This window comes from Nomascus leucogenys, unplaced genomic scaffold, assembly GCF_006542625.1.
Source record: "Nomascus leucogenys isolate Asia unplaced genomic scaffold, Asia_NLE_v1 000757F_102708_qpd_obj, whole genome shotgun sequence".
Lineage (NCBI taxonomy): Eukaryota > Metazoa > Chordata > Mammalia > Primates > Hylobatidae > Nomascus > Nomascus leucogenys.
The window spans coordinates 57,012-84,827 of NW_022096928.1; the positions used below are offsets into that span (position 1 = coordinate 57,012).

Consider the following 27,816-nt stretch of genomic DNA (forward strand, 5'->3'; position numbering starts at 1 on the left):
GAGGCACGGAGAACTGCTTGAACCCAGGAGGCGGGGGCTACAGTGAGCCGAGATCACACCACTGCACTCCAGCCTAGGTAACAGAGTGAGACTCCATCTCAAAAAAAAAAAAAAAGTAAATATTATAAATGTGGATATTACAAACTGTAGTTAAGGAGCTAGCAGTGCCTGTGAGCAACCACAAAGGTAAACGGCATGTTGTACCAGCAGAGCACAGCAGCTTTCAGGGGAATGTGCACAGCTAATCACCTTTCAGCACTGCAACACTGACTGAGAAACTTTAAACAAGTAAGAAGATGACTATAAACCACTTAAATAGTATATATTAAAATAGAGGTAGACGTGGTTTGTGGGTCAGTTCTTAGGTCAGTTTTGGCTATTAAAAAAAGTACCAGGCTGGGCATGGTAGCTCACGCCTGTAATCCCAGCACTTTGGGAGGCCAAGGCAGGTGGGTCACCTGAGGTCAGGAGTTCGAGACCAGCCTGGCCAACATGGCGAAACCTCATCTGTAATGAAAATACAAAAATTAGCTGGGTGTGGTGGCAGCGCCTGTAATCCCAGCACTTTGAGAGAGGCCAAGGTGGGCAGATCACGAGGTCAGGAGATTGAGTGGCTAACACGGTGAAATCCCGTCTCTACTAAAAATACAAAAAATTAGCCGGGCATGGTGATGAGCACCCATAGTGCCAGCTCCTCAGGAGGCTGAGGCAGGAGAATGGCATGAACCCGGGAGGCGGAGCTTGCAGCGAGCCAAGATTGCACAACTGCACTCTAGCCTTTTTTTTTTTTTTTTTAATGAGACAGAATCTCAAAAAAAAAAGAAAAGAAATATCACTCCTTATTCCTACCTAACCTCCATACACATTACAACAAGTGACGATATGAAAATCCAAGATACATTACTTAGAATAAGACGAATATAAATATAGTCATTCTTATGTTCAAAAAAATGTATCAGGGTAATCATTTTCCTGGAAGAATATACACAGCCAACTGCTAGTGTTAGTCATCTCTGGAGCGTAAGACCTGGGGGTGGGTGAGAATTCATAGTTTTCACTTTATAGTCTTATAAAATAGAAATTTTTTTAGACTGCATGTATTCTATTTATTTTAAAAGAAGTAGGTGCTGTAAGATACTGTCATAAAGGTCTTCTGATCCTTCCAGTTTTTCTAGTATGCATTTTCAGTGTAACTAATCATACAATAACAGAATATTACTCAGAATACGATCATTGGTAAATAAAACCAGTTTTGTTTTTGTTTTTTTAAGGATGATGATCCTTTCTGTTAAACAACATATTTTAACTATATGGATTTACTGTTTCATAATGTAGTTGTTGACCATGGGATTATTAGTCATTTTTTTATTTCTAATGGTCCTATTAGTCATTGTCATGTTAAAATAGAACATTTAAGAGATTTGATGAAAGTACATGAGTTTAACATTTTTAGCATGGTTTTTTTGTTTGTTGCTAAAAAGCCTTACCAGAGAGATTTAGCATGCTTTTAGTTCTATATTTCTAATATACAACTGTTTCAGATCACTGTTAGCTAAATATTAGATATACTGTATCATAATTTCATTATGTTGGAGAAAACCTCAATTGCTTTAATATTTGGAATATAGGTATTTCAAATTTTTATTTTTGCTTTACAGTTTTCATAACTATGGTTAGAATTTTAACATTCCATTTGGTGATCATGGCCTATCTCCCATGTTTCCTATAGCTGTGATTAAAAGTTTTATTATAATTCTTACTGCTTATGTACAAATAAATATAAATTAATAATCTTTACCTTTGCAGGATGTAAGTTGTCCAATAAGGCAAGTTCCCACAGGTAAAAAGCAGGTGCCTTTGAATCCTGACCTCAATCAAACAAAACCTGGAAATTTCCCGTCCCTTGCAGTTTCCAGTAATGAATTTGAACCTAGTAACAGCCATATGGTGAAGTCTTACTCGTTGCTATTTAGAGTGACTCGTCCAGGAAGAAGAGAGTTTAATGGAATGATTAATGGAGAAACCAATGAAAATATTGGTAATTTTTTTTTTTACTAGATTTTATCACTGGAGATTAAGATGGTCATTGAAAATGATTGTACCAGTGTTCCTTCATGATAGTCATGGTGCTGAGTCTTAAAGCAAACAGTGAATTCACCTCCACCTCAACATTTTGTTGTGCAGATTTTCAAACATAAAGGACAATGAGAAGTATTTTATAGTGAACACCTATCTACTTACCTCTTAGATTCAACAATGAACATTTTATTATACTTGATGTGTATTTATCCCCCTACCCATCCCTCTTTTTTTTTCCAACAATTGTGAATTCATCTTTGAGGTATTCATTCAACAAACACATAGGTTCTGGGGATAATTTAATTTAATCGAAGATGATTAAAAGATTCAGTCCTATCCTCCAAAGTCTCACAACCTAGTGTAGGGAAATAGACATGAAATAAATCATTGCAGCAAAATGATGAGTGGCACAATATAGGTATATGTGAAGTTCAGCAGAGAAACACGTTGGAAGAAATAATCTTTGACTCTTGAAGTATTGTTTGAAGTTTTTGGAGAGTTACCATGAGTGAGAAGGAGTTGCCTAGCAAAGATAATTCTAAACAGAAACATTAGCATTTGCAAAGATGTGGGGTTAATGTTGTGAGTTTTAAAAAAGAACATACAGTAAAAATGCAAAATTGGAAAACGTGGTCTGTATATTATTGCAACTTTAGTGTATGTAATTCATACCTCATTTGGGATAAATGTAGCACGTTTTATGTTAAGGGACCATATATCATAACACATTTTTGTTCTGATGTTTGATTTATGAGAAATGTTTGTTAAATTTAGATGTCAGTGAAGAGCTTCCAGCCAGAAGAAAACGAAATCGTGAGGATGGGGAAAAGACATTTGTTGCACAAATGACAGTATTTGATAAAAACAGGTAATGTTGATGAACAAGTGAGGCTCCCACAATGTTCTGGAAATGTTTTCATTCTGAAGCAGAATATAATTATTTATATTGATTATTTCATTGCCTTTGTTTCTTCTTATGGATGAAAAAACAAATTTGCAAACACTGAATTTTTGTCTATTTCATAGAAAACAATAATTAAGGAACTATTTGGATAGATAGCTCAGTTAAGCTTATTTGGTGAATATTTTCTGATTGTCTACTTTTTGCCAGACACTGTTCTAGACATTGAGAAGGCAACAAAATCCCTGCCTTCACCATGGAGCTTAACTTTTAGTGGAGGAAGCAGACCACCACCCAAAAAATCAACTAATGTCACTTAGTGATGAGTGTTGTGAAGAAAAATAGGGAATAAATGGTTACTGTTTTAGAGAGATAACCTCTGGGAGGAGGTAGTATTTGAGAAGAGACTTAAATGGACTGGGCCCTACGTAAATCTTGGGGTTATGTGTTTATTAAAAATTAAGGAAGAGGAGCTGGTCATGGTGGTATGCACCTGTAGTTCCAGCTACATAGGAGGCTAAGGTGGGAGGATTGTTTGAGCCCAGGAGTTCAAGGCAGCAATGAACTATGATCATGCCACTGTACTCTGGCCTGAGTGACAAAGTGAGATCCCATCTTTTTTTCTTTTTTTTTTTTAGGATGGTGTCTCACTCTGTCACCCAGGCAGGAGTGCAGTGGCACAATCTCTGCTCACTGCAACCCCTCTGCCACCTGGGTTTGAGCAAGTCTCCTGCCTCAGCCTCTGGAGTACCTGGGACTACAGGTGCGTGCCCCCACGCCCGACTAATTTTTTGTATTTTCAGTAGAGAGGGGGTTTCACCGTGTTAGCCAGAATGATGTCGGTTTCCTGACCTCGTGATCCGCCTGCCTTGGCCTCCCGAAGTGCTGGGATTACAGGCGTGAGCCACCACGCCTAGGCGAGACCCCATCTTTTTTAAAAAAAGAAAGAAGGCCGGGCACGGTGGCTCACGCCTGTAATCCCAGCTCTTTGGGAGGCCGAAGCGGGTGGATCACGAGGTCAGGAGTTCAAGACCAGCCTGGCCAAGATGGTGAAACCCCGTCTCTACCAAAAATACAAAAATTAGCCGGGCATGGTGGCGTGTGCCTGTAATCCCAGCTACTTAGGAGGCTGAGGCAGGAGAATCACTTGAACCCTGGAGGCGGAGGTTGCAGTGAGCCGAGATCACACCACTCCACTCCAGCCTGTGTGACAGAGCGAGACTCTATCTCAATAAAAAAAAAAGAAAAAATCATGTATAATCATTGTGTACCTCTGTGCATTTGGTACAGGATGGCAAGAAACACACAGGCTTATAATAATTTCTGCAATTTCTGTTTGGAAACAAAATATTTTAGTGAAAATATCACCAGTGAAGGAATGTCTAGGAAGCAAATCCAGCACTTTTTGGGATTGGAGAAGGAAACCTATGCCATCATTTCTTGTACCAGGCTGCTTGCTGGTAGTTAACAGTTTGTTATCAGGTATAGGACAAAGAACCAGTGAAAGTAACTAGGCCATTCCTCCTATTGTTTATTATTTATTTATTTATTTGTTTATTTTTGAGACAGACTCTTGCTCTGTCACCCAGGCTGGAGTTCAGTGGCATGATCTCGGCTCACTGCAACCTCTGCCTCCTGGGTTCAAGCGATTCACCTGCCTCAGCCTCCTGAATAGCTGGGATTACAGGCACCCACCACCACGGCCAGCTAATTTTTGTATTTTTAGTAGAGATGAGGTTTCACCATGTTGGCCTCAGATCATCCACCTGCCTCCCAAAGTGCTGGGATTACAGCTGAGCCACCTGCCTCCCAAAGTGCTGGGATTACAGCTGAGCCACCGTGCCCGGCCAGTGTCTTTGTAAAGTCAGAAATTTTATTGTGGATCGAAGATTTAAATGGAAAACAATAGAACCATAAATATACTAGAAAATAGTGGTCATGTCTGTGGGGGAAACAATTAGAATGAGGCTCATTGGACTTCATCGATGCTGTTAATTGTTCTATTTTAGGCAGCATGGGGTATGTTCTATTTTCTTTTTTATTCACTGTACCTGACACATATGTTAACACATTTCTTGTAAGAAAAAGATAATGCTTTTATTTTAAAGAAAAAGTGCCAAGAAGAAACTGGGAGAATTTCCCCACAGCAGCTTAGTTTGAAAATACTCCCCCGGGCGTGGTGGCTCACGCTTGTAATCCCAGCACTTTGGGAGGCTGAGGTGGGCAGATCACAAGGTCAAGAGATCGAGACTGTCCTGGCCAACATGGTGAAATCCCATCTCTACTAAAAATACAAAAATTAGCTCGGCGTGGTGGTGTGTGCCTGTAGTCCTAGCTACTCAGGAGGCTGAGGCAGGAGAATCGCTTGAACCCAGGAGGCGGAGGTTGCAGTGAGTCGAGGTCGCGCCACTGCACTCCAGCCTGGCGACAGCGAGACTCTGTCTCAAAAAAAAAAAAAAAATTCAAACCCGTAGGAAAGTTGAAAGAATACTAAAGTCATTTAATATCCACGTACCCTTCATCTAGATTGTATCTGTTGTTAACATTTTGCCACATTTGATTTATTTGTGAGTATATATTTTATTTTTGTGCTGAACAATTTGAAAGTTTGCTTTATTCCTCATTTATAAACTCTCTTGCATGTATCTGCTAAGAACGAAGACATTTTCTGGTATAACCACCGTAAACTTATGAGGAAAATTAAAATACAACACTATCTTCCCAGTTGACCTCAATAATGTCCTTTATAATTTGTTCTGTCCCCACCCCGATTCTATAGCTAGATGTCATAGTTCTTCAGTCTCCTTCAATTTGGAATAGTCACCTAGCCTTTCCCCCTACCTTTTGTGACATTTTTCCCCCAGTATAGGCCTGTAGTTTTGCAGAATGTATCTCAATTTGGACTTCTGTGATGATTTCCTCATGATTAGCTTCAGGTTAAACATTTTTGGCAGGGATTCTAATGAGTGATGTGTTCTTTATGTACTACATCACAGACAAAAGGTAGTAGTAGGTTTGATCACTCGGTTAAGATGCTGGTCACAATATTTCTCCATTGTAACAGTACTTTTTTTCCCTTTTATATAAATCAGCATATAATTATGCCAATACATGAAGCTGAGTAAATATCCATTTTCTTCCCATAGCCTTTCACCCAACAGTTTTAGCATCAATTGATTATTTTTGCTTGAATAAATTATTCCTTTGGCAGTTGGGAAATGGTAATTTTCTAACATTTCTTCCACATTTATTTGCATTTTTATATAAAGAAGAGCATTCCTTCTCTGCTCCCACTGCTTCACTTGACTAACCCTGAAATATATATATATATATATATAGAGAGAGAGAGAGAGAGAGAGAGAAAGAAAGAAACAGGCGGGCATTGTGGCTGATACCTGTAACCCTAACACTTTGGGAGTCCAAGGCGGGAAGATTATTTGAGCCCAGGAGTTTGAGACCAGCTTGGGCAACATAGCAAGACCTCATTCCTAAAAAGAAAAAAAAATTTTTTTTAAAGTTTTATGTAAATTTAAAAAGAAGAGCAGTCCTTTCCCCAGCTTTGATATTTTAAAATCAGTATGGATTAACAAATTCTATTTTTATTCAATTAATCTATTGATACTGTTATTTTAATGCTCAAATTGTCTCATATTTGGTCAGGAGGAGCCCTTCTAAGTAGGCTTCTGTGTCCTGTTTTGTTGCTGCTATTTTTTCCTGATTTTCTAGAATAGTAAGATATACCAGAATCACCTTCTCCTTTTTTTTTTTTTTTTTGGGACGGAGTTTCACTCTTGTTGCCCAGGCTGGAGCGCAAAGGCATGATCTCAGCTCACCGCTACCTCTGCCTCCTGGGTTCAAGCGATTCTCCTGCCTTAGCCTCCCGAGTAGCTGGGATTACAGGCATGTGCCACCATGCCTGGCTAATTTTGTATTTCTAGTAGAGACAAGGTTTCTCCCTGTTGGTCAGACTGGTCTTGAACTCCTGACCTCAGGTGATCCTCCCACCTCAGCCTCCCAAAGTGCTGGGATTACAGGCATGAACCACTGCGCCCAGCCTACCTTCTCCTTTTCTTACCTCTGCTCTGAAGTTGTGATTTCTCCAAGGAGTCCTGATTCCTTATAGAAGAATGGTATTTTTAAGCCAAAATCTGCATGTTAGATGTGTAAAAATTGTTTTTAAAATCTCACAGAGGGCTGGGTGCAGTGGCTCACACTTGTAATCTTAGTACTTTGGAAGACCAAGGTGGGAGGATCTCTTGAGCCCAGGAGTCTGAGGCTGTAGTGAGCTATGATTGTGTCACTGCACTCTACCCTGGGTGACAGAGTGACTCAAAAAATAAAAAATCCAGTTAATTCCTTGAAATAATAACCAATATTCAAAAGCCATGTGGGAAAACAATGCAAAGTTGAACAAAATAAAAATCAAAAACTTCTTCAGAAAACAAAAAAGCCACCATAACCAAAGTCAAAAATGACAAGACGGCGAGAAATTATTTTCAACTTGTCTTACGGGTAGATATCTCGTTCTTGAATGTAAAAAGGTCGTATTAATTTTAAAAGACCACTGCCTGATAGAAGAATGGGCAAAGGAAACAATAAGTTTACCAAAATAGATATGTATGGTTCTTAAATAATTAAAATGATAAAGCATCTGAATTAAAAGTACACTGAGATGGATTTTTTCACTTATCAGATTGACAGAGACCAAAAACCTTGATAAAGCACTTGATGAGGCTGTGGGGGAAAGGTCTCCACATACATTACAGATAGGAGAGTGCATTGGATTGTAGGTATCAAATGTACACCCACAAAATGGAATAGTATGTATCTATGTAAAAGCATAAGGAAGCTCCTTTTTGATTTAGAAATATATGAATTTATTACCTATTTGAATAAATAAGTTTTTAAAATAGTTGAATGGCTTTGCTGATGTACTACTGAAGTTGACTAAATTTAAGTAGTACAGCGTAGAGAAAAGACAAAAATTCTTAAGTGTCAATCATTTGGTTTTAAGAGACTTTAGAGACAGACACCTGGATTCATTTGCTAGATCTGGCTATTTACGGTTTGATTTTAAGGCGAGTTATTTAACCTTTTCTTGCCTCAGTTTTCTCTTCTGGGCAATGGAGTAATAGTACATAGTTCATAGCATTGTTGGGAAGATTAAATGAACCATGTAAAATCTTTATAATAGTGCCTGGCACATAGTGAACACTCAGTAAATGTCAGCTGTTTTTACCTAATAGAATTTCTCTAAGAGTGATGAAGAGAAGCCAGTTTCTTGATATATACAGTTAATTACTGAGCATGGTTGAAGAATGGTGTTTAGAGTAGTAGTGGTTACTAGTGTTTAAAGTATGGAAAAAATAAATTATACATAGACACATATGTACACCTTAAAACTATATTGTGTGAATATATTTGAATTATTTGATTCAGTTAGTATTCCATGAAATATTTATTGAGCACCTATATGTGCCAGGTGCCCCCAGAATTCTGTAGTTACCAGATTTGTCATTATAATAATCAGTTTACTGGTCAAGTATAAAAGTAAAGGATTCTAGTTCAAACAATTACAGTAGTTAAAAGTAATAATTCTTAGTGTTTCCCTAAGACAAGCATTGTAACACTGTTATCCTATTTTTAAAAATATAAAGCCTGGGCTGGGTGTGGTGGTTCACACCTGTAATCCCAGCACTTTGGGAGGCCGAGGTGGGTGGATCACGAGGGCAGGAGTTTAAGACCAGCCTGGCCAAGATGCTGAAACCCGTTTCTACTAAAAATACAAAAATTAGCCAGGCGTGGTGGCACGTGCCTGTAATCCCAGCTACTTGGGAGGCTGAGGCAGGAGAATCGCTTGAACCTGGGCAGCAGAGATTGCGGTGAGTGGAGATTGCACCACTATACTCCAGCCTGGGCAACAGAGCAAGACTCCATCTCAAATAAATAAATAAAGCCTGTACATACACTTTATATTTAATGTTGACAACGTACCAGGTTTTGAGACCTCAGGCATATTATACTTTACATGTTTAGAGTTATATCTGAGTAGCTACAGTAATGAATTCCTAGTAATAGAGTTTTTAGTGTACATCATTAAAATTGCTTTCATCAGGACTGGAGTGTAGCTGTATTTTTAAAATCTTGTCAGGTATGTAAGCTAGTTTATAAATTTAATAAATGCTTTTAGTATAAATCTAAAGATGTAGAATTTGTGTACTTATAGTAATAACACAGGTTACTTTAAAGTATATGTGTTTGTCTAACAGGCGCTTACAGCTTTTAGATGGGGAATATGAAGTAGCCATGCAGGAAATGGAAGAATGTCCAATAAGCAAGAAAAGAGCAACATGGGAGACTATTCTTGATGGGAAGGTATGGACTACTTAGAAGGTTGAGCACGTTATAGTTATGAACTCCCATTTTTGATTGATGTTTTCTTCCCCAAATGCTAATTCATGTTGGAAATAGAGTCCTTTGTTTTTTATACTTTAAAAAACACAAGTAAATGATCTAGTCAGAGCATTTAACGGAAGGTATCTTTTTTTTTTTTTTTTTTTTTTGAGGGAGAGTCTTGCTCTGTTGCCCAGGCTGGAGTGCAGCGGCATGGTCTCAGCTCACTGCAACCTCCACCTCCCGGGTTCAAGCGATTCTCCTGTCTCAGCCTCCCGAGTAGCTGTGATTACAGGCGCGTGCCACCACGCCTGGCTAATTTTTTTTATTTTTAGTAGAGACGGGGTTTGACCATGTTGGCCAGGCTAGTCTGGAACTCCTGACCTTATGATCCGCCTGTCTCGGCCTCCCAAAGCGCTGGGATTACAGGCATGAGCCACTGCACCCGGCCACATGGAAGGCATCTTTCTTTGAGAGCCAGACTGCCTGATTCAAATCTCTGCTCCTAGCTATGTGGCGTTTGGCAAGTTACTTATCCGTGTCTCAGTTTCTTCATCTGTAACATGAGACATAGAATTGATGGATTAGATGAAATAATAAAATATTTAGTACAGTGCCTGGCATACAATAAGTGCTCAATAAATGTTAACGGCTATTTTAAATTCTATTCATTGTAATGGCAGGTAATAAGGGTTGACTAGTAATATATTTATCAAGAAATCTGCAGAATTTAGATTAAGCGTACTTAAAATAACCCTTTTAAGAGATAAAGAGGAATCCATACATTTCTTAAATAGGTAGATTCGAAACTATAATGATGTCCTTTATTTCTAAATATGTTAGGTCAGTGTACCATCCAATGCAAAATCTCATAAGGATTTTTTTAAGTCTTAAAATTAGTACCAAGTTAATCTAGAAGGATAAGTGTTTAGTAATACTAAGGGAAATTTTAGAAAAATATTTTGAGAATTTTTACTTACCAGTTTTGGTATGATATACAATATACAGTAGTACATACCATAAAGTTAAGAGAAGTTAAACCCTATGGTATAAGCATAGGAATAGACAAGCATATCATTCAGGCATAGTCCTGAAATAGTTTGATGTATATTTGAAATTTAGTTTATGGTAAAGGTGGTGATATATCTATATGAGAAAGAGAAACTGTTCATTAATTGTGACAACTCTTCTCCAGTCATCTGGAAATAATCTTAGACCTAATACATTCTGGAAGGCTCATAAACATGTAAAAATGAACATTCATAAGCATGGAAAAAAAATAGGTGAATGTTAATATATTGCAGTGAGGAAGACCCTTCTAAGGATGATTTAAAAGTAAGAAAGCATAAAGTAAAAATTGTCAGGTTAAAATTAATCATTTTTGTACTACAAAATATCTAAAGTTACAAACAGAAATTATGGAATGGGGGAAATATCTGTAACACAAAATGCTAATATGAACACATAATATTGTGAATTATAAAACAAGAAAAAGATACACAGTCTAATAAGAAATATGTGTCAAGGACTATTGCGCAGTTCTTAAACAAATATAGATGGCCAGCAAACTTTTAAAGCATTACTCAACCTTATTAGTATTCAAAGGTATGCAAACGCAGAGATACTACTTTTGACAGTTTGACAAAGATTAAAAGTTTGACAGTTTCTAGTGTTTTAGGGATGTGAGGACACATATACTCTCAAATAATATTTTGATGTAGCAATAAGTTGGGGCCGGGCTCAGTGGCTCATGCCTGTAATCCCAGCACTTTGGGAGGCCGAGGCAGGTGCATCACCTGAGGTTATGAGTTTGACACCAACCTGGCCAACATGGTCAAACCCTGTTGACCAAAAACACAAAAATTAGCCAGGCATGGTGGCAGATGCTTGTAGTCCCAGCTACTTGGGAGGCTTTAGGAGTATTACTTGAACCTGGGAGGCAGAGGTTTCAGTGAGCTGAGATTTTGCCACTTCACTTTATCTGGGGAGACAGAGCAAGACTCTGTCTCAAAAAAAAAAAAGGTTGATACAGTCTTACTATAGGGCAGACTGGCAATATATATAAAGTTAAAATTGTATGTATAGTCTTTAACAATTCAAATTTTATGTTTTTGTCACAACGCAGTAACTTGTTAAAAAAAGATGTAGGTAACAGGTTTTCTCAGCATTTTTTAAATAATGAAACATTAGAAACACATTAAATCTAAAAAGCCATTAAAAAGGATGATAGTTGGACAAGATTTCCATATTAAATTTTTACATAAGTGTATATGTGTGTATTTTTTCCCTCTTTCTAAAATTCATAACAGTGGTTAACTCCAGGTGATGAGATTTCAAATAATTTTTATCTATAGTGTTTGGGTTTTCTGCATAGATTTATCTGTATGATCTTTTTCATTTTAAATTTCTTGTTTTAAAGTATGTTTTTATTCATGAGACTATAAGGATTATATATATGAAGGGTTTTGTTGTTGTTGGTTTTGTTTGTTGTTGTTTTTTGTTTTTTTTGTTTGTTTGTTTGTTTTTGAGATGGAGTTTCACTCTGTCACCCAGGCTGGAGTACAGTGGCACGATCTTGGCTCACTGCAACCTCTGCCTCCCGGGTTCAAGCGATTCTCCAGCCTCAGCCTCCTGAGTAGCTGGGATTACAGGCACGCACCACCATGCCTAGCTAATTTTCGTATTTTTAGTAGAGATGGGGTTTCACCATGTTGGCCAGGCTGGTCTCGAACTCCTGACCTTGTGATCTGCGTGCCTCGGCCTCCCAAAGTGCTAAGATTACAGGCGTGAGCCACTGCGTCTGGCTTTTTTTTTTTTTTTTTTTTTTGAGATGGAGTCTCGCTCTGTCGCCTAGGCTGGAGTACAGTGGCACGATCTCAGCTCACTGCAAGCTCCGCCTCCCGGGTTCAAGCCATTCTCCTGCCTCAGCCTCCCGAGTAGTTGGGACTACAGGTGCCTGCTACCACACCCAGCTAATTTTTGTATTTTTAGTAGAGACGGGGTTTCACCGTGTTAGCTAGGATGGTCTCGATCTCCTGACCTCGTGATTCCCCCACCTCGGCCTCCCAAAGTGCTGGGATTACAGGCATGAGCCACCGTGCCCAGCCTGGCCTTTTTTTTGTTTGTTTCTTTTGAGATGGAGTCTCGCTGTGTCACTCAGAGGTGGAGTGCAATGGCACAGTCTCGGTTCACTGCAACCTCTGCCTCCTGGGTTCAAGCAGTTCTCTTGCCTCAGCCTCCTGAATAGTTGAGATTACTGGCATATGCCACCACGCCTGGCTACTTTTTGTATTTTTAGTAGAGATGGGGTTTCACCATGTTGGCTTGGCTGGTCTCGAACTCCTGACCTCAGGTGATCCATCCACCTCAGCATCCCAAAGTGCTGGGATTACAGGTGTGAGCCACTGTGCCCGGCCTATCTGGAAGCTCTTGACCCTGTAAAATGGGCATCCTTTTAAGTGAGAGCTTATAGATTTACTTCTTTTTAAAAGTTCTGAGGTTTTTTTTTTTTTTTTTTTTTTTTTTGAGTTCCTTAATTGACTAAACCAGTGCTGGTCTAATAGATAATTGGGTTATTTGATTTTTTTTAATCTTGTCAAAAATGTTAATAGTGATTATACTTGAACCTATATCAAGTATTTTATAAGATAAATTCCTGTGGACTGCTGTGTCCAAACTAGTCTCTGAACAGACTTTTACTACATTCTAGTCTAAATAGTTTTTTTGTTTTGTTTTGTTTTTTGAGATGGAGTCTTGCTCCGTCACCAGGCTGGAGTGCAGTGGCGCAATTTCAGCTCACTGCAACCTCTGCCTTTCGAGTTCAAGCGATTCTCCTGCCTCAGCCTCCCGAGTAGCTGGGATTACAGGCGCCGGCCACCATGCCCTGCTAATTTTTTGTATTTTAGTAGAGATGGGGTTTCACCATGTTGTCCAGGATGGTCTCGAACTCCTGACCTCATGATCCACCCTCCTCGGCCTCCCAAAGTGCTGGGATTACAGGCATGTGCCACTGTGCCCGGTCCTCTAGTCTAAATAGTTTTAAGAGGATTACTTTGTAATAACGATATAGAAGGAGTTTAGGCCTCTGTGGCAGTAAAATAAATTGAAGCTCATTGAAGACTGCTTGCTCTCTCCTATATTCGAATAGGAAAGTAAAAATCAGAAGCAAGGAGAACAATTGAGTTACTCTAGTAGTAAGGCAATACTGATCTATACAAAGGTTTTTTTTTTTTTTTGGTGATCCTTGAAGGACAAGGAAGAAATGATAGACATTTCAAAAAGGACTTGGTAATTACATGAGAAACAAAAGGAGTCAAATATAATTCCAAAATTTTTAGCTTAGGGTCACTAGTAGAATGATAATGACAAGAACAAAAATAACGTGAGAAGGAAAGTGTTTTAGAAGAAAAGATACTGGATACACTTCTAAACGTGTTTTAGTTCAAGGTGACATTGAGATCAACTGGCAATGTCCAAGAGGCAGTTGGAGATATGAGTTTAGAGTTCAAGTGTAAAGATAAGAATGGAGAACCAATTTGGGATCATCAGCTTAATAGGTAAATTCTTGAGGATGGGTGAGTTGATTTGGTCAGATGGCTAAAAGTTAGCTATTTTCAATAGCTCAGTATCCTAAAATCAAAGACGAGAAGCACTGGCAGTCATTATCAGTGAAACTGAGAGAAGTCAAAGAAAATTACTAATTGAAAAGCTGTTCAATTTACAAAAAAAAAAGTAATTGGTCACCTAAGAGCAAAGGTTGCATGCTGGTGGGCTTTGGGTACCACAGTTTTGTTTTTAAGACATTTCAAGGTCGGGCGTGGTGGCTCACGCCTGTAACCCCAGCACTTTGGGAGGCTGAGGCAGGCGAATCACCTGAGGTCAGGAGTTCAAGACCAGCCTGGCCAAGATGGTGAAACCCCATCTCTACTAAAAACACACACAAAAACATTAGACGGGCGTGACGGCGCGTGCCTGTAATCCCAGCTACTTGGGAGGCTGAGACAGGAGAATTGCTTGAACCTGGGAGGGGGAGGTTGCAGTGAGCTGAGACCACACCAGTTGCACACCAGCCTGGGCGACAAGAGTGAAACTCCATCTCAAAAAAAAAAAAAAAAAGACATTTTGAACTGGTTAGCAACAACCTAAATGGGAAATTTTCCCATGAAAACTTTGATTCCTGACTTATTTGGAAAAATCTGAAAATCTGTCTGTGTTGGACCAATGTTTTCACATGGCAATAATTCACCGTTGCTGATCAGTGGTCACCTCTTTTAGACAGCCTGTGCTCTCCAGTTCAAGTTCTACAGTGTCTGTTCCATACTTTTACTTTGTTTGCTTAGCCATCTCAGCATTTGGATTTTCAAGACAAATCTATTAAGGCAAATCCACATGGACTTATAATGATTTTTTTTTTAAATTTCTACAATTTATTTGAATTCATTATCTGAGTCTCCAGTCTTTGCATGTTTTTTATTTTTTAGAGGCTGCCTCCATTCGAAACATTTTCTCAGGGACCTACGTTGCAGTTCACTCTTCGCTGGACAGGAGAGACCAATGATAAATCTACAGCTCCTATTGCCAAACCTCTTGCCACTAGAAATTCAGAGAGTCTCCATCAGGAAAACAAGCCTGGTTCAGTTAAACCTACTCAAACTATTGGTAAGAAAACATTGCAATCAAAATAATGGTTTGCAGAGTTAGGTCTTGTGCTTTAGATTAATTCATTTGTGTTTTGCTTTATGTGATTCTTCTTTTTTTTTTTTTTTTTTGAGACGGAGTCTTGCTCTGTTGCCCAGGCAGGAGTGCAGTAGCGCGATTTCGGCTCACTGCAACCTCTGCCTTGTGGGTTAAAACGATTCTCCTGCCTCAGCCTCCCGAGTAGCTGTGACTACAGGCTAATTTTTTGTAGTTTTAGTAGAGACAGGGTTGGCCGGCGCAGTGGCTCACACCTGTAATCCCAGCATTTGGGAGACCGAGGCGGGCGGATCACAAATTCAGGAGATGGAGACCATCCTGGCTAACATGGTGAAACCCCATCCCTACTAAAAATACAAAAAAATTTAGCCGGGCGTGGTGGCGGGCACCTGTAGTCCCAGCTACTTGGGAGGCTGAGGCACGAGAATGGCATGAACCCGGGAAGCAGAGGTTGCAGCTGAGATTGCGCCACTGCACTCCAGCTTGGGCGACAGAGCAATACTCCGTCTCAAAAAAAATAAATAAAAGTAAGTCAGTAAATTAAAAAAGTAGAGACGAGGTTTCACCATGTGAGCCAGGATGATCTCCATCCTCTGACCTCATGATCTGCCCGCCTCAGCCTCTCAAAGTGCTGGGATTACAGGTGAGAGCCACCTCTCCTGGCCTCTATGTGATTAGTCTTTCGGAAATATTATTTGGCTTATTAGGTAGGTTATGAATCATGTTAAATTAGGGTTGTCCTATATTAAGTGTAAAGTTTTGTGTTGAAGTAATAGTAAAAATTCTTTATCCAGAAGCTTTGTGCCAAGTGTGCCTAGAAATTGGAATTGAAAAAAAAAATTTTATAGAAGCATGATATGGTACATAGTATAGATATCATATATAAGATCTTGAAGTGGGGTCCTCATGGTAACTTAGGGCAAGTTTTTCCACTAAACAGATTTGCCAGAAACTTACAAGAAAACTATTGGTTTTCAGATTAGGTTTTAAGATTTTGGAATCACAACTATAAAGAGCTTTGGAGCTAAGTTTTTTTTTGTTTTGTTTTGTTTTGTTTTTTTGAGACGGAGTCTCACTCTGTTGCCCAGACTGGAGTGCAGTGGCATAATCTCGGCTCACTGCAAGCTCTGCCTCCCTGGTTCATGCCATTCTCCTGCCTCAGCCTCCTGAGTAGCTGGGATTACAGGTGCCCACCACCACGACCAGCTAATTTTTTTTTTTTTTTTTGTATTTTTAGTAGAGACGGGGTTTCACCTTGTTAGCCAGGATGGTCTCAATCTCCTGACCTCGTGATCCGCCTGCCTTGGCCTCCCAAAGTGCTGGGATTACAGGCATGAGCCACCGTGCCCAGCCCAGGAACTATGTTTTTTATCACTCACATACAAGTTTTTCTGTTTGTTTTTTGTTTGTTTGTTTTGTTTGTTGTTTTGTTTTTTTGGGGATGGAGTCTCGCTGTCTCGCCCAGGCTGGAGTGCAGTGGTGCGATCTCAGCTCACTGCAAGCTCCACCTCCTGGGTTCACGCCAATCTCCTGCCTCAGCCTCCCGAGTAGCTGGGACTACAGGTGCCGGCCACCATGCCTGGCTAATTTTTTTTTTTCTTTTTGTATTTTTAGTAGAGACGGGGTTTCACCGTGTTAGCCAGGATAGTCTCGATCTCCTGACCTCATGATCTGCCTGCCTCGGCCTCCCAAAGTGCTGAGATTACAGGCGTGACCCACCACGCCCTGACTAATTTTTTTGTATTTTTAGTAGAGATGGGGTTTCACTGTATTAGCCAGGATGGTCTCAATCTCCTGACGTCGTGATCCGCTTGCCTGGGCCTCCCAAAGTGCTGGGAATTACAGGTGTGAGCCACCGCACCAAGGCTGCAGTGCAGTGGCGTGATCTTGGCTCAGCACAACCTCCGCCTCCCGGTTTCAAGCAATTCTCCTGCCTCAGCCTCCCGAGTAGCTGAGATTACAGGCACACACCACCATGCCTGGCTAATTTTTGTATTTTTAGTAGAGACAGGGTTTCATCATGTTGGCCAGGCTTGTCTCAAACTACTGACCTCAGGAGATCCACCCATCTCGGCCTCCCAAAGTGCTGGGATTACAGGCATGAGCCATCGTGCCCAGCCAGTTTTTAAGAAGAAAAAACATTTACAAATAGAGTTAACTTTCTGCTGAGTTTAAGGCCCAAGTTGCAGTATTCTATCATTTTTATTTTACTTTTTTTTTTTGAGACAGGGTCTCTCTCTGTCACCCTGGCTGGAGTGCAGTGGTGCCATCTCAGCTCACTGAAACCACCGCCTCCCAGGCTCAAGCGATCCTCCCACCTTAGCCCTCCATATAGATGGGACTACAGGCTCGTGCCACCACACCCTGTTAATTTTTGTATTTTTCGGTAGAGATGGGATTTTGCTGTCACCCACGCTGGTCTCAAACTCCTGAGCTCCAGCAATCTACCTACCTTAGCGTCCCAAAGTACTGGGACTACAGGCTTGAGCCATTGCGCCTGGCCAAGTTCTGTCATTTTTATATCTGTCCAGTAGGTACATTATCCTTGACCTGAGAGAGCACTTACGTGTCTTTATCTGCCTGTTTAGAGAAGGCAGAAGGCTTAAGTTGTCCTCTTTGACCACTCATGTATACTCATTGTGTGCAGGTCACAGTAATGGTCAGATTAAAGAGATATAAGAAATGGGGCTGGGTGCAGTGGCTGACATCTGTAATTCCAGCACTTTGGGAGACCAGGGTGGGTGGATTGCTTGAAGCCCAGGAGTTCAAGACCAGCCTGGGCAACACAGTGACACCCTGTCGCTTATAAAAAATAAAAAGTATAAATAAAATAAGAAATGGCTTGTGTCAGGGGAAAGGTTTTGCAAGTAAACTGTAGTGTGGGCACTTCTCAGAATACTCAGGAGCCAGTGAAATAGGTAAAAGGTTGCATCAAAGCTAAGAAAAAGTTCTATACAAATTATACCTAATTGTTAATTATGTAAAGAAATATAAATACCTTTTTTTCTTCTTATGTCTGAAGGGAAATATACCAGAATCATTTGTCATTATCTTTTTAGATTTGAAATAATTTTTTTTTTTTGGAGACAGGTCTTGCTCCCTCGCCCAGGCTGGAGTGCAGTGGTGCAACCTCAGCTCACTGCACCCCGCCTCCCGGGTTCAAGCAATTCTCCTGCCTCATCCTCCCAAGTAGCTGGGACTACAGGCATGTGCCACCATGCCTGGCTAGTTTATATATATTATATATATATATATATATTTTTTTTTTTTTTTTCATAGAGATGGGGTTTCACCATGTTAGCCAGGCTGGTCTCAAACTTCTGACCCTAAGCAGTCTGCCCACCCCGGCGTCCCAAAGTGCTGGGATTGCAGACATGAGCCACCGTGCCCGGCCTGAAATAATTTTAATATAATAAGTATAACTTACTTTCTGATAAACCAGCACTTAGTGCCTGCTCACACCTGGGATCTGAGAATACAAACACCAATTAAAACCACACTCTGGGCTGGGCACGGTGACTCATATCTGTAATCCTAGCACTTTTGGAGGCTGAGATGAGCAGATTGCCTGAGCTCAGGAGTTCGAGGCCAGCCTGGGCAATATGGTGAAACCCTGTCTCTACTAAAATACAAAAAATCAGCCGAGTGTGGTGGCGGGTGCCTGTAATCCCAGCTACTCAGGAGGCTGAGTCGTGAGAATTGCTTGAACCCAGGAGGTGGAGGTTGCAGTGAGCTGAGATTGCGCCACTGCACTCCAGCCTAGGCACCAAAGTGAATCTCTGTCTCAACAACAAAAAAACACATTCTGACCTCAGAGTGCTTAAAACAGCATGGTAATGACATATAATTACTTGGAGTTATTTTTATAATTGTTTAGGACATAGGAGGTGGTTTTTTGTTTTTGTTTCTGTTTTTTTTTTTTTTTTTTTTTTTTTTTTTTTTTTTTTTTTTGACAGAGTCTTGCTCAGTCGCCCATACTGGAGTGTAGTGGCGTGATCTCAGCTCACTGCAAGCTCCGCCTCCCAGGTTCACGCCATTCTCCTGCCTCAGCCTCCGGAGTAGCTGGGACTACAGGTGCCCGCCGCTACGCCCGGCTTATTTTTTTGTATTTTTAATAGAGATGGGGTTTCATTGTGTTAGCCAGGATGGTCTCGATCTCCTGACCTTGTGATCCACCCACCTCGGCCTCCCAAAGTGCTGGGATTACATGCGTGAGCCACCGCGCCTGGCTCTGTTTTTGTTTTTTGAGACCAAGTTTCGCTCTTGTCACCCAGGCGGAAGTGCAGTGGTGTGGTCTTGGGTCACTGCAACCTCCGCCTCCTGGGTTCAAGCAGTTCTCCTGTTTCCGCCTCCTGAGTAGCTGGGATTGCAGGTGCCCTCCATCATGTCCTGCTAATTTTTTATATTTTTAATTACAGACGGGATTTCGCCATGTTGGGCAGGCTGGTCTCTAACTCCTGATCTCGTGATCCTCCTGCCTTGGCCTCCCAATGTGCTGGGATTACAGGTGTGAGCCACTGCGGCCGGCCTGAGGTGCTTTTTAAGGAAAAAATATGTCCTGCCAATAGACCTTAATATCAGATTAGGGATGCTGATTATGGGTATTGTTCCCACAATCATCAGTTGAGAGAGATAACAGAAATGTATTTAAATACCACAAGTAGAATTCTGTGAAACCTTTAATATTTAATAGTTTTTGTGAGGTATGTTATTTTGCTTTTCAAAAGCAATGTTTTTATTGAATATAAAAGTGTATATTTTCAGCTGTTAAAGAATCATTGACTACAGATCTACAGACAAGAAAAGAAAAGGATACTCCAAATGAAAACCGACAAAAATTAAGAATATTTTATCAGGTAAACATAGCTAACCCTTCTTAAAGTAATTATGAAATGTATTTGTTTTTTGTATGTCAAACATGAAAATTTTTTGTTCATTTTTATTTTATTTATTTATTTATTTGAGACAGGATCTCACTTTGTTGCCCAGGCTGGAGTGCAGTGGTGCAGTCTTGGCTCACTGCAACCTCTGCCTCCTGGGTTCAACCGGATTCTCACGCCTCAGCCTCCCCAGTAACTAATTACAAGCACACGCCACCACTCCCGGCTAATTTTTGTAGTTTTTGTGGAGACGAGGTTTTACCATGTTGCCCAGGCTTGTCTTGAGCTCCAAGCGATACATTTGACAGTGTCTGTCTTGGCCTCCCAAAATGCTGGGATTAACAGGCGTGAGTGACCTCGCCTCGCTGGGCATATTTAATTAAAGAGAATATCTCTAATTTGATTTTCCTTTTAAATTTTTTAAACTATTTTTAGAAGTGATATTTAAACAAAATATCTTGTTATGTATAAATTGGAGATTTGCTTTTTTTTTTTTAGTTTCTCTATAACAACAATACAAGGCAACAAACTGAAGCAAGAGATGACCTGCATTGCCCTTGGTGTACTCTGAACTGCCGCAAACTTTATAGTTTACTCAAGCATCTTAAACTCTGCCATAGCAGATTTATCTTTAACTATGTTGTGAGTAATTTTTCATATTTTCTCAATTTGTGTTAAGAAATCTCTTGCACCCCATAAATACATACACCTATGTACCCACAAAAATTTTTTAAATTAAAAAAGGGAAAAAATATGCATTAAGTACAAGATAGCATGACTTTCAGAAATTGTACTTTGTATAAAAATAACAGATTTCTGTATTTGATAGATTGCTGTATATATGGATTACAGTGAATGATTCAGTTGACATATATTTGGAATTATAATTAATGTTTGTGTAGTGTCTCTAATTGACTCACAAAATCCTCAACCAACTCTTTGAATTGATAATTTTCTTATTCTTGCTCAACCAAGAAATAATTTGTACAAAGTCACCAAGCAATAAATGACATAGTTAAGATTTTAACACATTTTGTTGACCCCAGGTCTTCTGATTGCCTGTTTACCATGCTGGTGTGCCTGGCCTATTTTCGTTTTCTAAATATTAAGAGCCCACAAATTCTTTAATTAAATTGGAGGGATATTTAGGATAGGATAATTAATTTTTTTTTGGACATTTTTGTTGCAGTATCATCCAAAAGGTGCTAGGATAGATGTTTCTATCAATGAGTGTTATGACGGCTCCTATGCAGGAAATCCTCAGGATATTCATCGCCAACCTGGATTTGCTTTTAGTCGCAATGGACCAGTTAAGAGAACACCTATCACACACATTCTTGTGTGCAGGTAGGTAAAAAGGGCATATAACAAAAGTTTAAGCTCTGATTTTTACTAATGTTGGAGGAACAAAGGAGCCAGACGAAGCTACTAGTTAGTTAGGTGGAAATAATTATTTTTCAGTATTAGGTGTCTATGGGGTTGTTAACTGCTTTATAACACTTGATAGCTCCTATTTCTAGAGAAGTTTTCTCACTTTTTCTTTGAACTTTATACTCAAGTTTTAATGATGTTAATATCACTACTGCTGCAGTGGTTATTGGGATTAAAGAATTCTCAGTAGAAGTTTCTGAATAATTGCTTGAACCTGAGAGGTCGAGGTTGCAGTGAGCCGAGGTCGTGCCATTGCACTCCGGCCTGGGCAACAAGAGCGAAACTTCGTCTCAAATAATAATAATAGTAATAAATAAAATTACAAAGAGGGAATTTTTAATCTTAGTAAAACTGAAAAAAATTTTAAGGCAGGTGTATGCATATGTAACCAGTGTTACAGCTTTTCTGCTTTGTGAATATACATGAGTTAGAATACACAGTTTTGACATGTAGGATTTTATATGCATATTCCTATCTGAATGTGCCCTAACTAGCACTTCATTTCTTTTTCCTCCTTTTTAACTGTAACTTTTCACACCCAGAAAGACAGTTTTAAAACTGTGTTTGAATTAATATGTAATAGGTTTGATTTACATTATGTACCGAAAGAAAATCACTAGTGGGGGTGTGCCTCTAATACTGTTGTTTTATGGTCAGTTTTATAAAATGGTGATGCAGATTATCACAGATCTCAACTCCTAGTCAGGAGGTTAGATGGTATACATGTAGAGGCCATAAATTAACATTTATTTCTTTTCATTAGGCCAAAACGAACAAAAGCAAGCATGTCTGAATTTCTTGAATCTGAAGATGGGGAGGTAGAACAGCAAAGAACATATAGTAGTGGCCACAATCGTCTGTATTTCCATAGTGATACCTGCTTACCTCTCCGTCCACAAGAAATGGAAGTAGATAGTGAAGATGAAAAGGATCCTGAATGGCTAAGAGAAAAAACCATTACAGTAATTATTATTATCTTTATTGGCAATTATCTTGGAATATTGTTAATTTGTTTTGAAAATTGCTTACTATGAACTAGACTTTTAGTGTAAAGGAACTTTTTTTTAAAAAAAGTTAAGGAATCCAGAAATGTACAGTTTTTAAAATTATGTCACTTTAAAACTTAAGCAAGTAAGGCTGGTGGCAGTCGCTAACACCTGTAATCCCAGCACTTTGCAAGGCAGGCGTATTGCCTGAGTTCAGGAGGTCAAGACCAGTCTGGACAGCATGGCGAAACCTGGTCTGTACTAAAAATACAAAAAATTAGCCGGGCATGGTGGCACGCACTTGTAGTCCCAGCTATTCAGTTGGCTGACACAGGAGAGTCCCAGGAGATGGAGGTTGCAGTGAGCCAAGATTGCACCACTGCACTCCAACCTGGGTGACAGCGAGATCCTGTAGCAAAACAAAAAAGTTACCAAGTTAAAGGGAAGATGGATTTTCTTCAAGTAAATTTGTATTGTGTGTTTTCATTTTTATATTTATAGGTAATCGTAATTTAGGATTTCCCTTTTTAAATGACGGCAGGTGTGCTGGCTCATGCCTGTAATCCCAACACTTTGGTAGGGCGAGTTGGGCTGATCACCTGAGGTCAGGAGTTTGAGGACAGCCTGGCCAACATGGCAAAACCCCATCTCTACTAAAAGAAAATACAACAGTTAACTGGGCATGGTAGCGCGTGCTTGAGATCCCAGCTACTCGGGAGGCTGAGACAGGAGAATCGCTTGAACCCGGGAGGTCAAGGTTTCAGTGAGCTGAGATCGTGCCACTGTGCTTCAGCCTGGGCGATAGAGAAGACTCTGTCTCTAAATAAATTAATTAAATTAAATTAAATTAAATTAAATGACTGCTTAAATAGAAGTTAATTTTAAGAAATGTTGCCACTTTGCTGTATAAATATGTTGTGGTATTTTTAGTTCCAAAACATTCTGTTTTTGACATTCTCACAAATTTTTCTTAAAATACGTGTTTAATAGGTGTTTTTCTTTCTTTTTCCCAGCAAATTGAAGAATTTTCTGATGTTAATGAAGGAGAGAAAGAAGTGATGAAACTCTGGAATCTCCATGTCATGAAGCATGGGTAGGGTATTTCTAAATTAATTTAAATATTTTATTATTCTTTATGGTCTTTTGCCATTTCACATTCTAGAAATCTGCATGTGTTAGAATCTTATTTAAAATTCTATTAATGTATTGTATATTTGTCCCAAATTTTATTCTAGTCCGATGTTTTTTCGTTTGGCAGGTTTTTTTTAGGTACAAAGACGTTCCTTTTGGTATTATTTATAACAATGAATTAATATTATATTCATTAGTATTAATAAAATCAGATCAAAAACCGGGCCTCGTCTTTAGAACTTGTTGCAGAGATGTGAGTCATTGCAGCATTATATATCAGGGTTGTGATTCCGTCAGCTTTCAAGAGGAAACAGGCGGCTGCAACCCTGGTGTCCATAGGAAAGGGTGTCATCATCATAGACCCTCCTCAGAAATCACTGGTGCCCATCCTAACTCTCGTAGTAGTGTTTCTCCCATGCTTGCAAACTCTGTCAGGGTTGACTCGTTCACACTCAAAACATTTTATAGAGCTGGGCACAGTGGCTCATGCCTGTAATCCCAGCACTTTGGGAGGCCAAGGCGGGTGGATCACTTGAGGTCAGAAGTTCGAGACCAGCCTGGCCAACATGGTGAAACCCTGTCTCCACTAAATGTACAAAACTTAGCCGGGTGCAGTGTCACACACCTGTAATCCCAGTTACTCAGGAGGCTGAGGCACTAGAATCATTTGAAGAACCTGGGAAATGGAAATTGCAGTGAGCCAAGATTGCACCACTGCACTCCAGCCTGGGCAACAGAGTGAGACCCCATCTCCAAAAAAAAAAAAAAAAAGCCACCTTGGTGGGACCCACGACCAGGGAGCAGCAGAAGGCAAGACAGAGAGCTGTAGGTTCATTTAATGACCCAATTTTCATGCCTTTTATTGCCACGTGTTACATGTCTGGAAATGCTGAAAATTACCACAGTTATTACCACAGTTTTTAACAATTGGTTAATTTTTCAGAATAAAACATGTGGCTTTTTGGATTTGTTTACCATTTCATAGAGGTGAAAGGAGAATAATTTTTGTTTCTTATTCCTTTGTGGCTAAAAGTGTGTTCCTGGCTTGGTGTGGTGGCTCACACTTATAATGCTGGCACTTTAGGATGCCAAGGCAGGAGGATCACTTGAGTTGAGGAATTCAAGACCAACCTGGGCAACATAGTGAGACCTTGTCTGTACTAAATTTTTTTTTTTTTTTTTTTTGAGACGAAGTCTCCCTCTGTCACCCAGGCTGTAGTGCAGCGGTGCGATCTCGACTCACTGCAAGCTCCGCCTCCCAGGTTCACGCCATTCTCCTGCCTCAGCTTCCCGAGCAGCTGGGACTACAGGCACCCGCCACCACGCCCAGCTAATTTTTTGCATTTTTAGTAGAGACGGGGTTTCACCGTGTTAGCCAGGACAATCTCGGTCTCCTGACCTTGTGGTCCACCTGCCTCAGCCTCCCAAGGTGCTGGAATTACAGGTGTAATTACCCGGCCCAAATATTTTATGCTTTTAAGACTGCTTATGAAATTGAAGAACAGAAATTATATCTACTGTTCTAATGGCACCTGTTTAAGCTTAAGTTAGATTAAATCTCTTGAAATTTCTAAAATGGTAAGCTCATTCAGATGATTGAATCTCAGTTTCTCTATAGTTTTACCACTTCTTTAATCATCTTTTATTTACTGGAATTGGATATAGTCTTATAATGGTTATCACTGTTGCATTTGACAAAAATGCTTTGTATTGCTATTGATATTCTGTTTTTATTAAATAGGTTTATTGCTGACAATCAAATGAATCATGCCTGTATGCTGTTTGTAGAAAATTATGGACAGAAAATAATTAAGAAGAATTTATGTCGAAACTTCATGCTTCATCTAGTCAGCATGCATGACTTTAATCTTATTAGCATAATGTCAATAGATAAAGCTGTTACCAAGCTCCGTGAAATGCAGCAAAAATTAGAAAAGGGGGAATCTGCTTCCCCTGCAAACGAAGAAATAATTGAAGAACAAAATGGGACAGCAAATGGTTTTAGTGAAATTAACTCAAAAGAGAAAGCTTTGGAAACAGATAGCGTCTCAGGGGTTTCAAAACAGAGCAAAAAACAAAAACTCTGAAAAGATCTAACCCCATGTTATGGACAAACACTGAAATTACATTTTAGGGAATTCATCCTCTAAGAAGAATTATGTTTTTGTTTTTAATCATAGGTTCCAAACAGGCACTGTTAGATGAAGTAAATGATTTCAACAAGGATATTTGTATCAGGGTTCTACTTCACTTCATTATGCAGCATTACATGTATATCACTTTTATTGACGTCATTAAAACATTCTGTACTTTAAGCATGAAAAGCAATATTTCAAAGTATTTTTAAACTCAACATTTGTCATCAAATATGTTGAATTGATAATCTAGAAGTTATTTCATATATAAATTAGGATTTTTTTGCATTTATGACTGGCTGTTTTTCTACTTTGTAATTGTGAGACATTTTCTTGGGGAGGGAAAATTGGAATGGTTCCCTTTTTTAGAAATTAAAGTGGTCTTCATATATCAACTACAGAAAAGGAAAAAAAATAGAAATTGAAGGATTTTTATGAAATTATATTGCATTACTATTTGCAGTCAAACTTCGATCCTTGTTTTTGAAATCATTTATCAATTCGGAATGAAAAATTATAATGTAAGATATTTACATTACATAAGTTCATTTTACAATTAAAAAATAGCACTTCTTCATCTTATGCCTGTTTGAGAGGATACTAAATTTTCACATTGTTGACAGTGAAATGCTATGTTGGTTTATAAGATTACTGACCATTTGTTTTCATGTGGATAATTTTAGTGCATTGCTCACCCAGTATTTTTTTTTTTAACTTGAACATTTTGCTTGTTTTGGTTTTTCTTTTTTAATTAGATAATCACATGGAAAATTAAGCTGTTCGTATCTTTAAATTAGGATTGCAAACCAAGGGAAGAACACATTTGAGATTTTAAGATGTCACTTATAAGGGGAGAAGTGTTCTTAAAAAGTCAACCAGAAAACTGTTATGCCTTTTATTTCTTTGCAAGGATGTCTTTGTAATGTGTTTCATGAATAGAATATCCAATACAGATAAGCTGACTTGAATCATTTTGAGCAATTTTGCCCTGTGTTGTATGTGTTTCACACACATATTTGCAGTTGGATTTTCTCCAACAGAAAGTGGATTCACTACTGGCACATTAACAAGCACCAATAGGTTTTTATTCCAACTCCGAGCACTGTGGTTGAGTAACATCACCTCAATTTTTTATTATCCTTAAAGATATTGCATTTTCATATTCTTTATTTATAAAGGATCAATGCTGCTGTAAATACAGGTATTTTTAATTTTAAAATTTCATTCCACCGCCATCAGATGCAGTTCCCTATTTTGTTTAATGAAGGGATATATAAGCTTTCTAATGGTGTCTTCAGAAATTTATAAAATGTAAATACTGATTTGATTGGTCTTTAAGATGTGTTTAACTGTGAGGCTATTTAACGAATAGTGTGGATGTGATTTGTCATCCAGTATTAAGTTCTTAGTCATTGATTTTTGTGTTTAAAAAAATAGGAAAGAGGGAAACTGCAGCTTTCATTACAGATTCCTTGATTGGTAAGCTCTCCAAATGGTGAGTTCTAGTAAACTCTGATTTTGCCTCTGGATAGTAGATCTCGAGCGTTTATCTCGGGCTTTAATTTGCTAAAGCTGTGCACATATGTAAAAAAAAAAATAGATTATTTTAGGGGAGATGTAGGTGTAGAATTATTGCTTATGTCATTTCTTAAGCAGTTATGCTCTTAATGCTTAAAAGAAGGCTAGCATTGTTTGCACAAAAAGTTGGTGATTCCCTCCCCCAAATAGTAATAAAATTACTTCTGTTGAGTAAACTTTTTATGTCATCGTAAAAGCTGAAAAAATCCCTTTGTTTCTATTTATAAAAAAAAAGTGCTTTTCTATATGTACCCTTGATAACAGATTTTGAAGAAATCATGTAAGATGATAAAGCATTTGAATGGTACAGTAGATGTAAAAAAAATTCAGTTTAAAAGAACATTTGTTTTTACATTAAATGTTTATTTGAAATCAAATGATTTTGTACATAAAGTTCAATAATATAAAACCTGTATTCTGTTTTGGGGTTTTTTTGTTATTATGCATTGTTAACATGTACATTAAAATTTTGATTTAGATAGCATAGTAAGAATTCAGCCTCAAATGAGTCAGAGCTAATAAGAAATTAGTAAAATCTTCATGTGAAATCCTGCTTTCAGCAGTTACAACTAATATGTCATTTATGGTGTTACATACATATTTAAAAA

The 27,816-nt window shown here is 38.9% G+C and overlaps 1 protein-coding gene across 1 annotated transcript; it reads left to right on the forward strand.

The window, feature by feature from the left end:
• Window positions 1-1,794: 1,794 nt before the first annotated feature.
• On the forward strand, window positions 1,795-27,628 carry LOC100607575 (SUZ12 polycomb repressive complex 2 subunit; the record flags this gene model as incomplete). Its single annotated transcript, XM_030808867.1, has 10 exons — window positions 1,795-2,038; window positions 2,854-2,947; window positions 9,250-9,355; window positions 14,854-15,031; window positions 19,832-19,923; window positions 20,446-20,589; window positions 21,137-21,294; window positions 22,142-22,340; window positions 23,378-23,457; window positions 25,237-27,628. Coding segments are annotated over 10 exons (1,641 nt in total), but the record flags the coding sequence as incomplete, so codon positions are not given.
• Window positions 27,629-27,816: the final 188 nt, after the last annotated feature.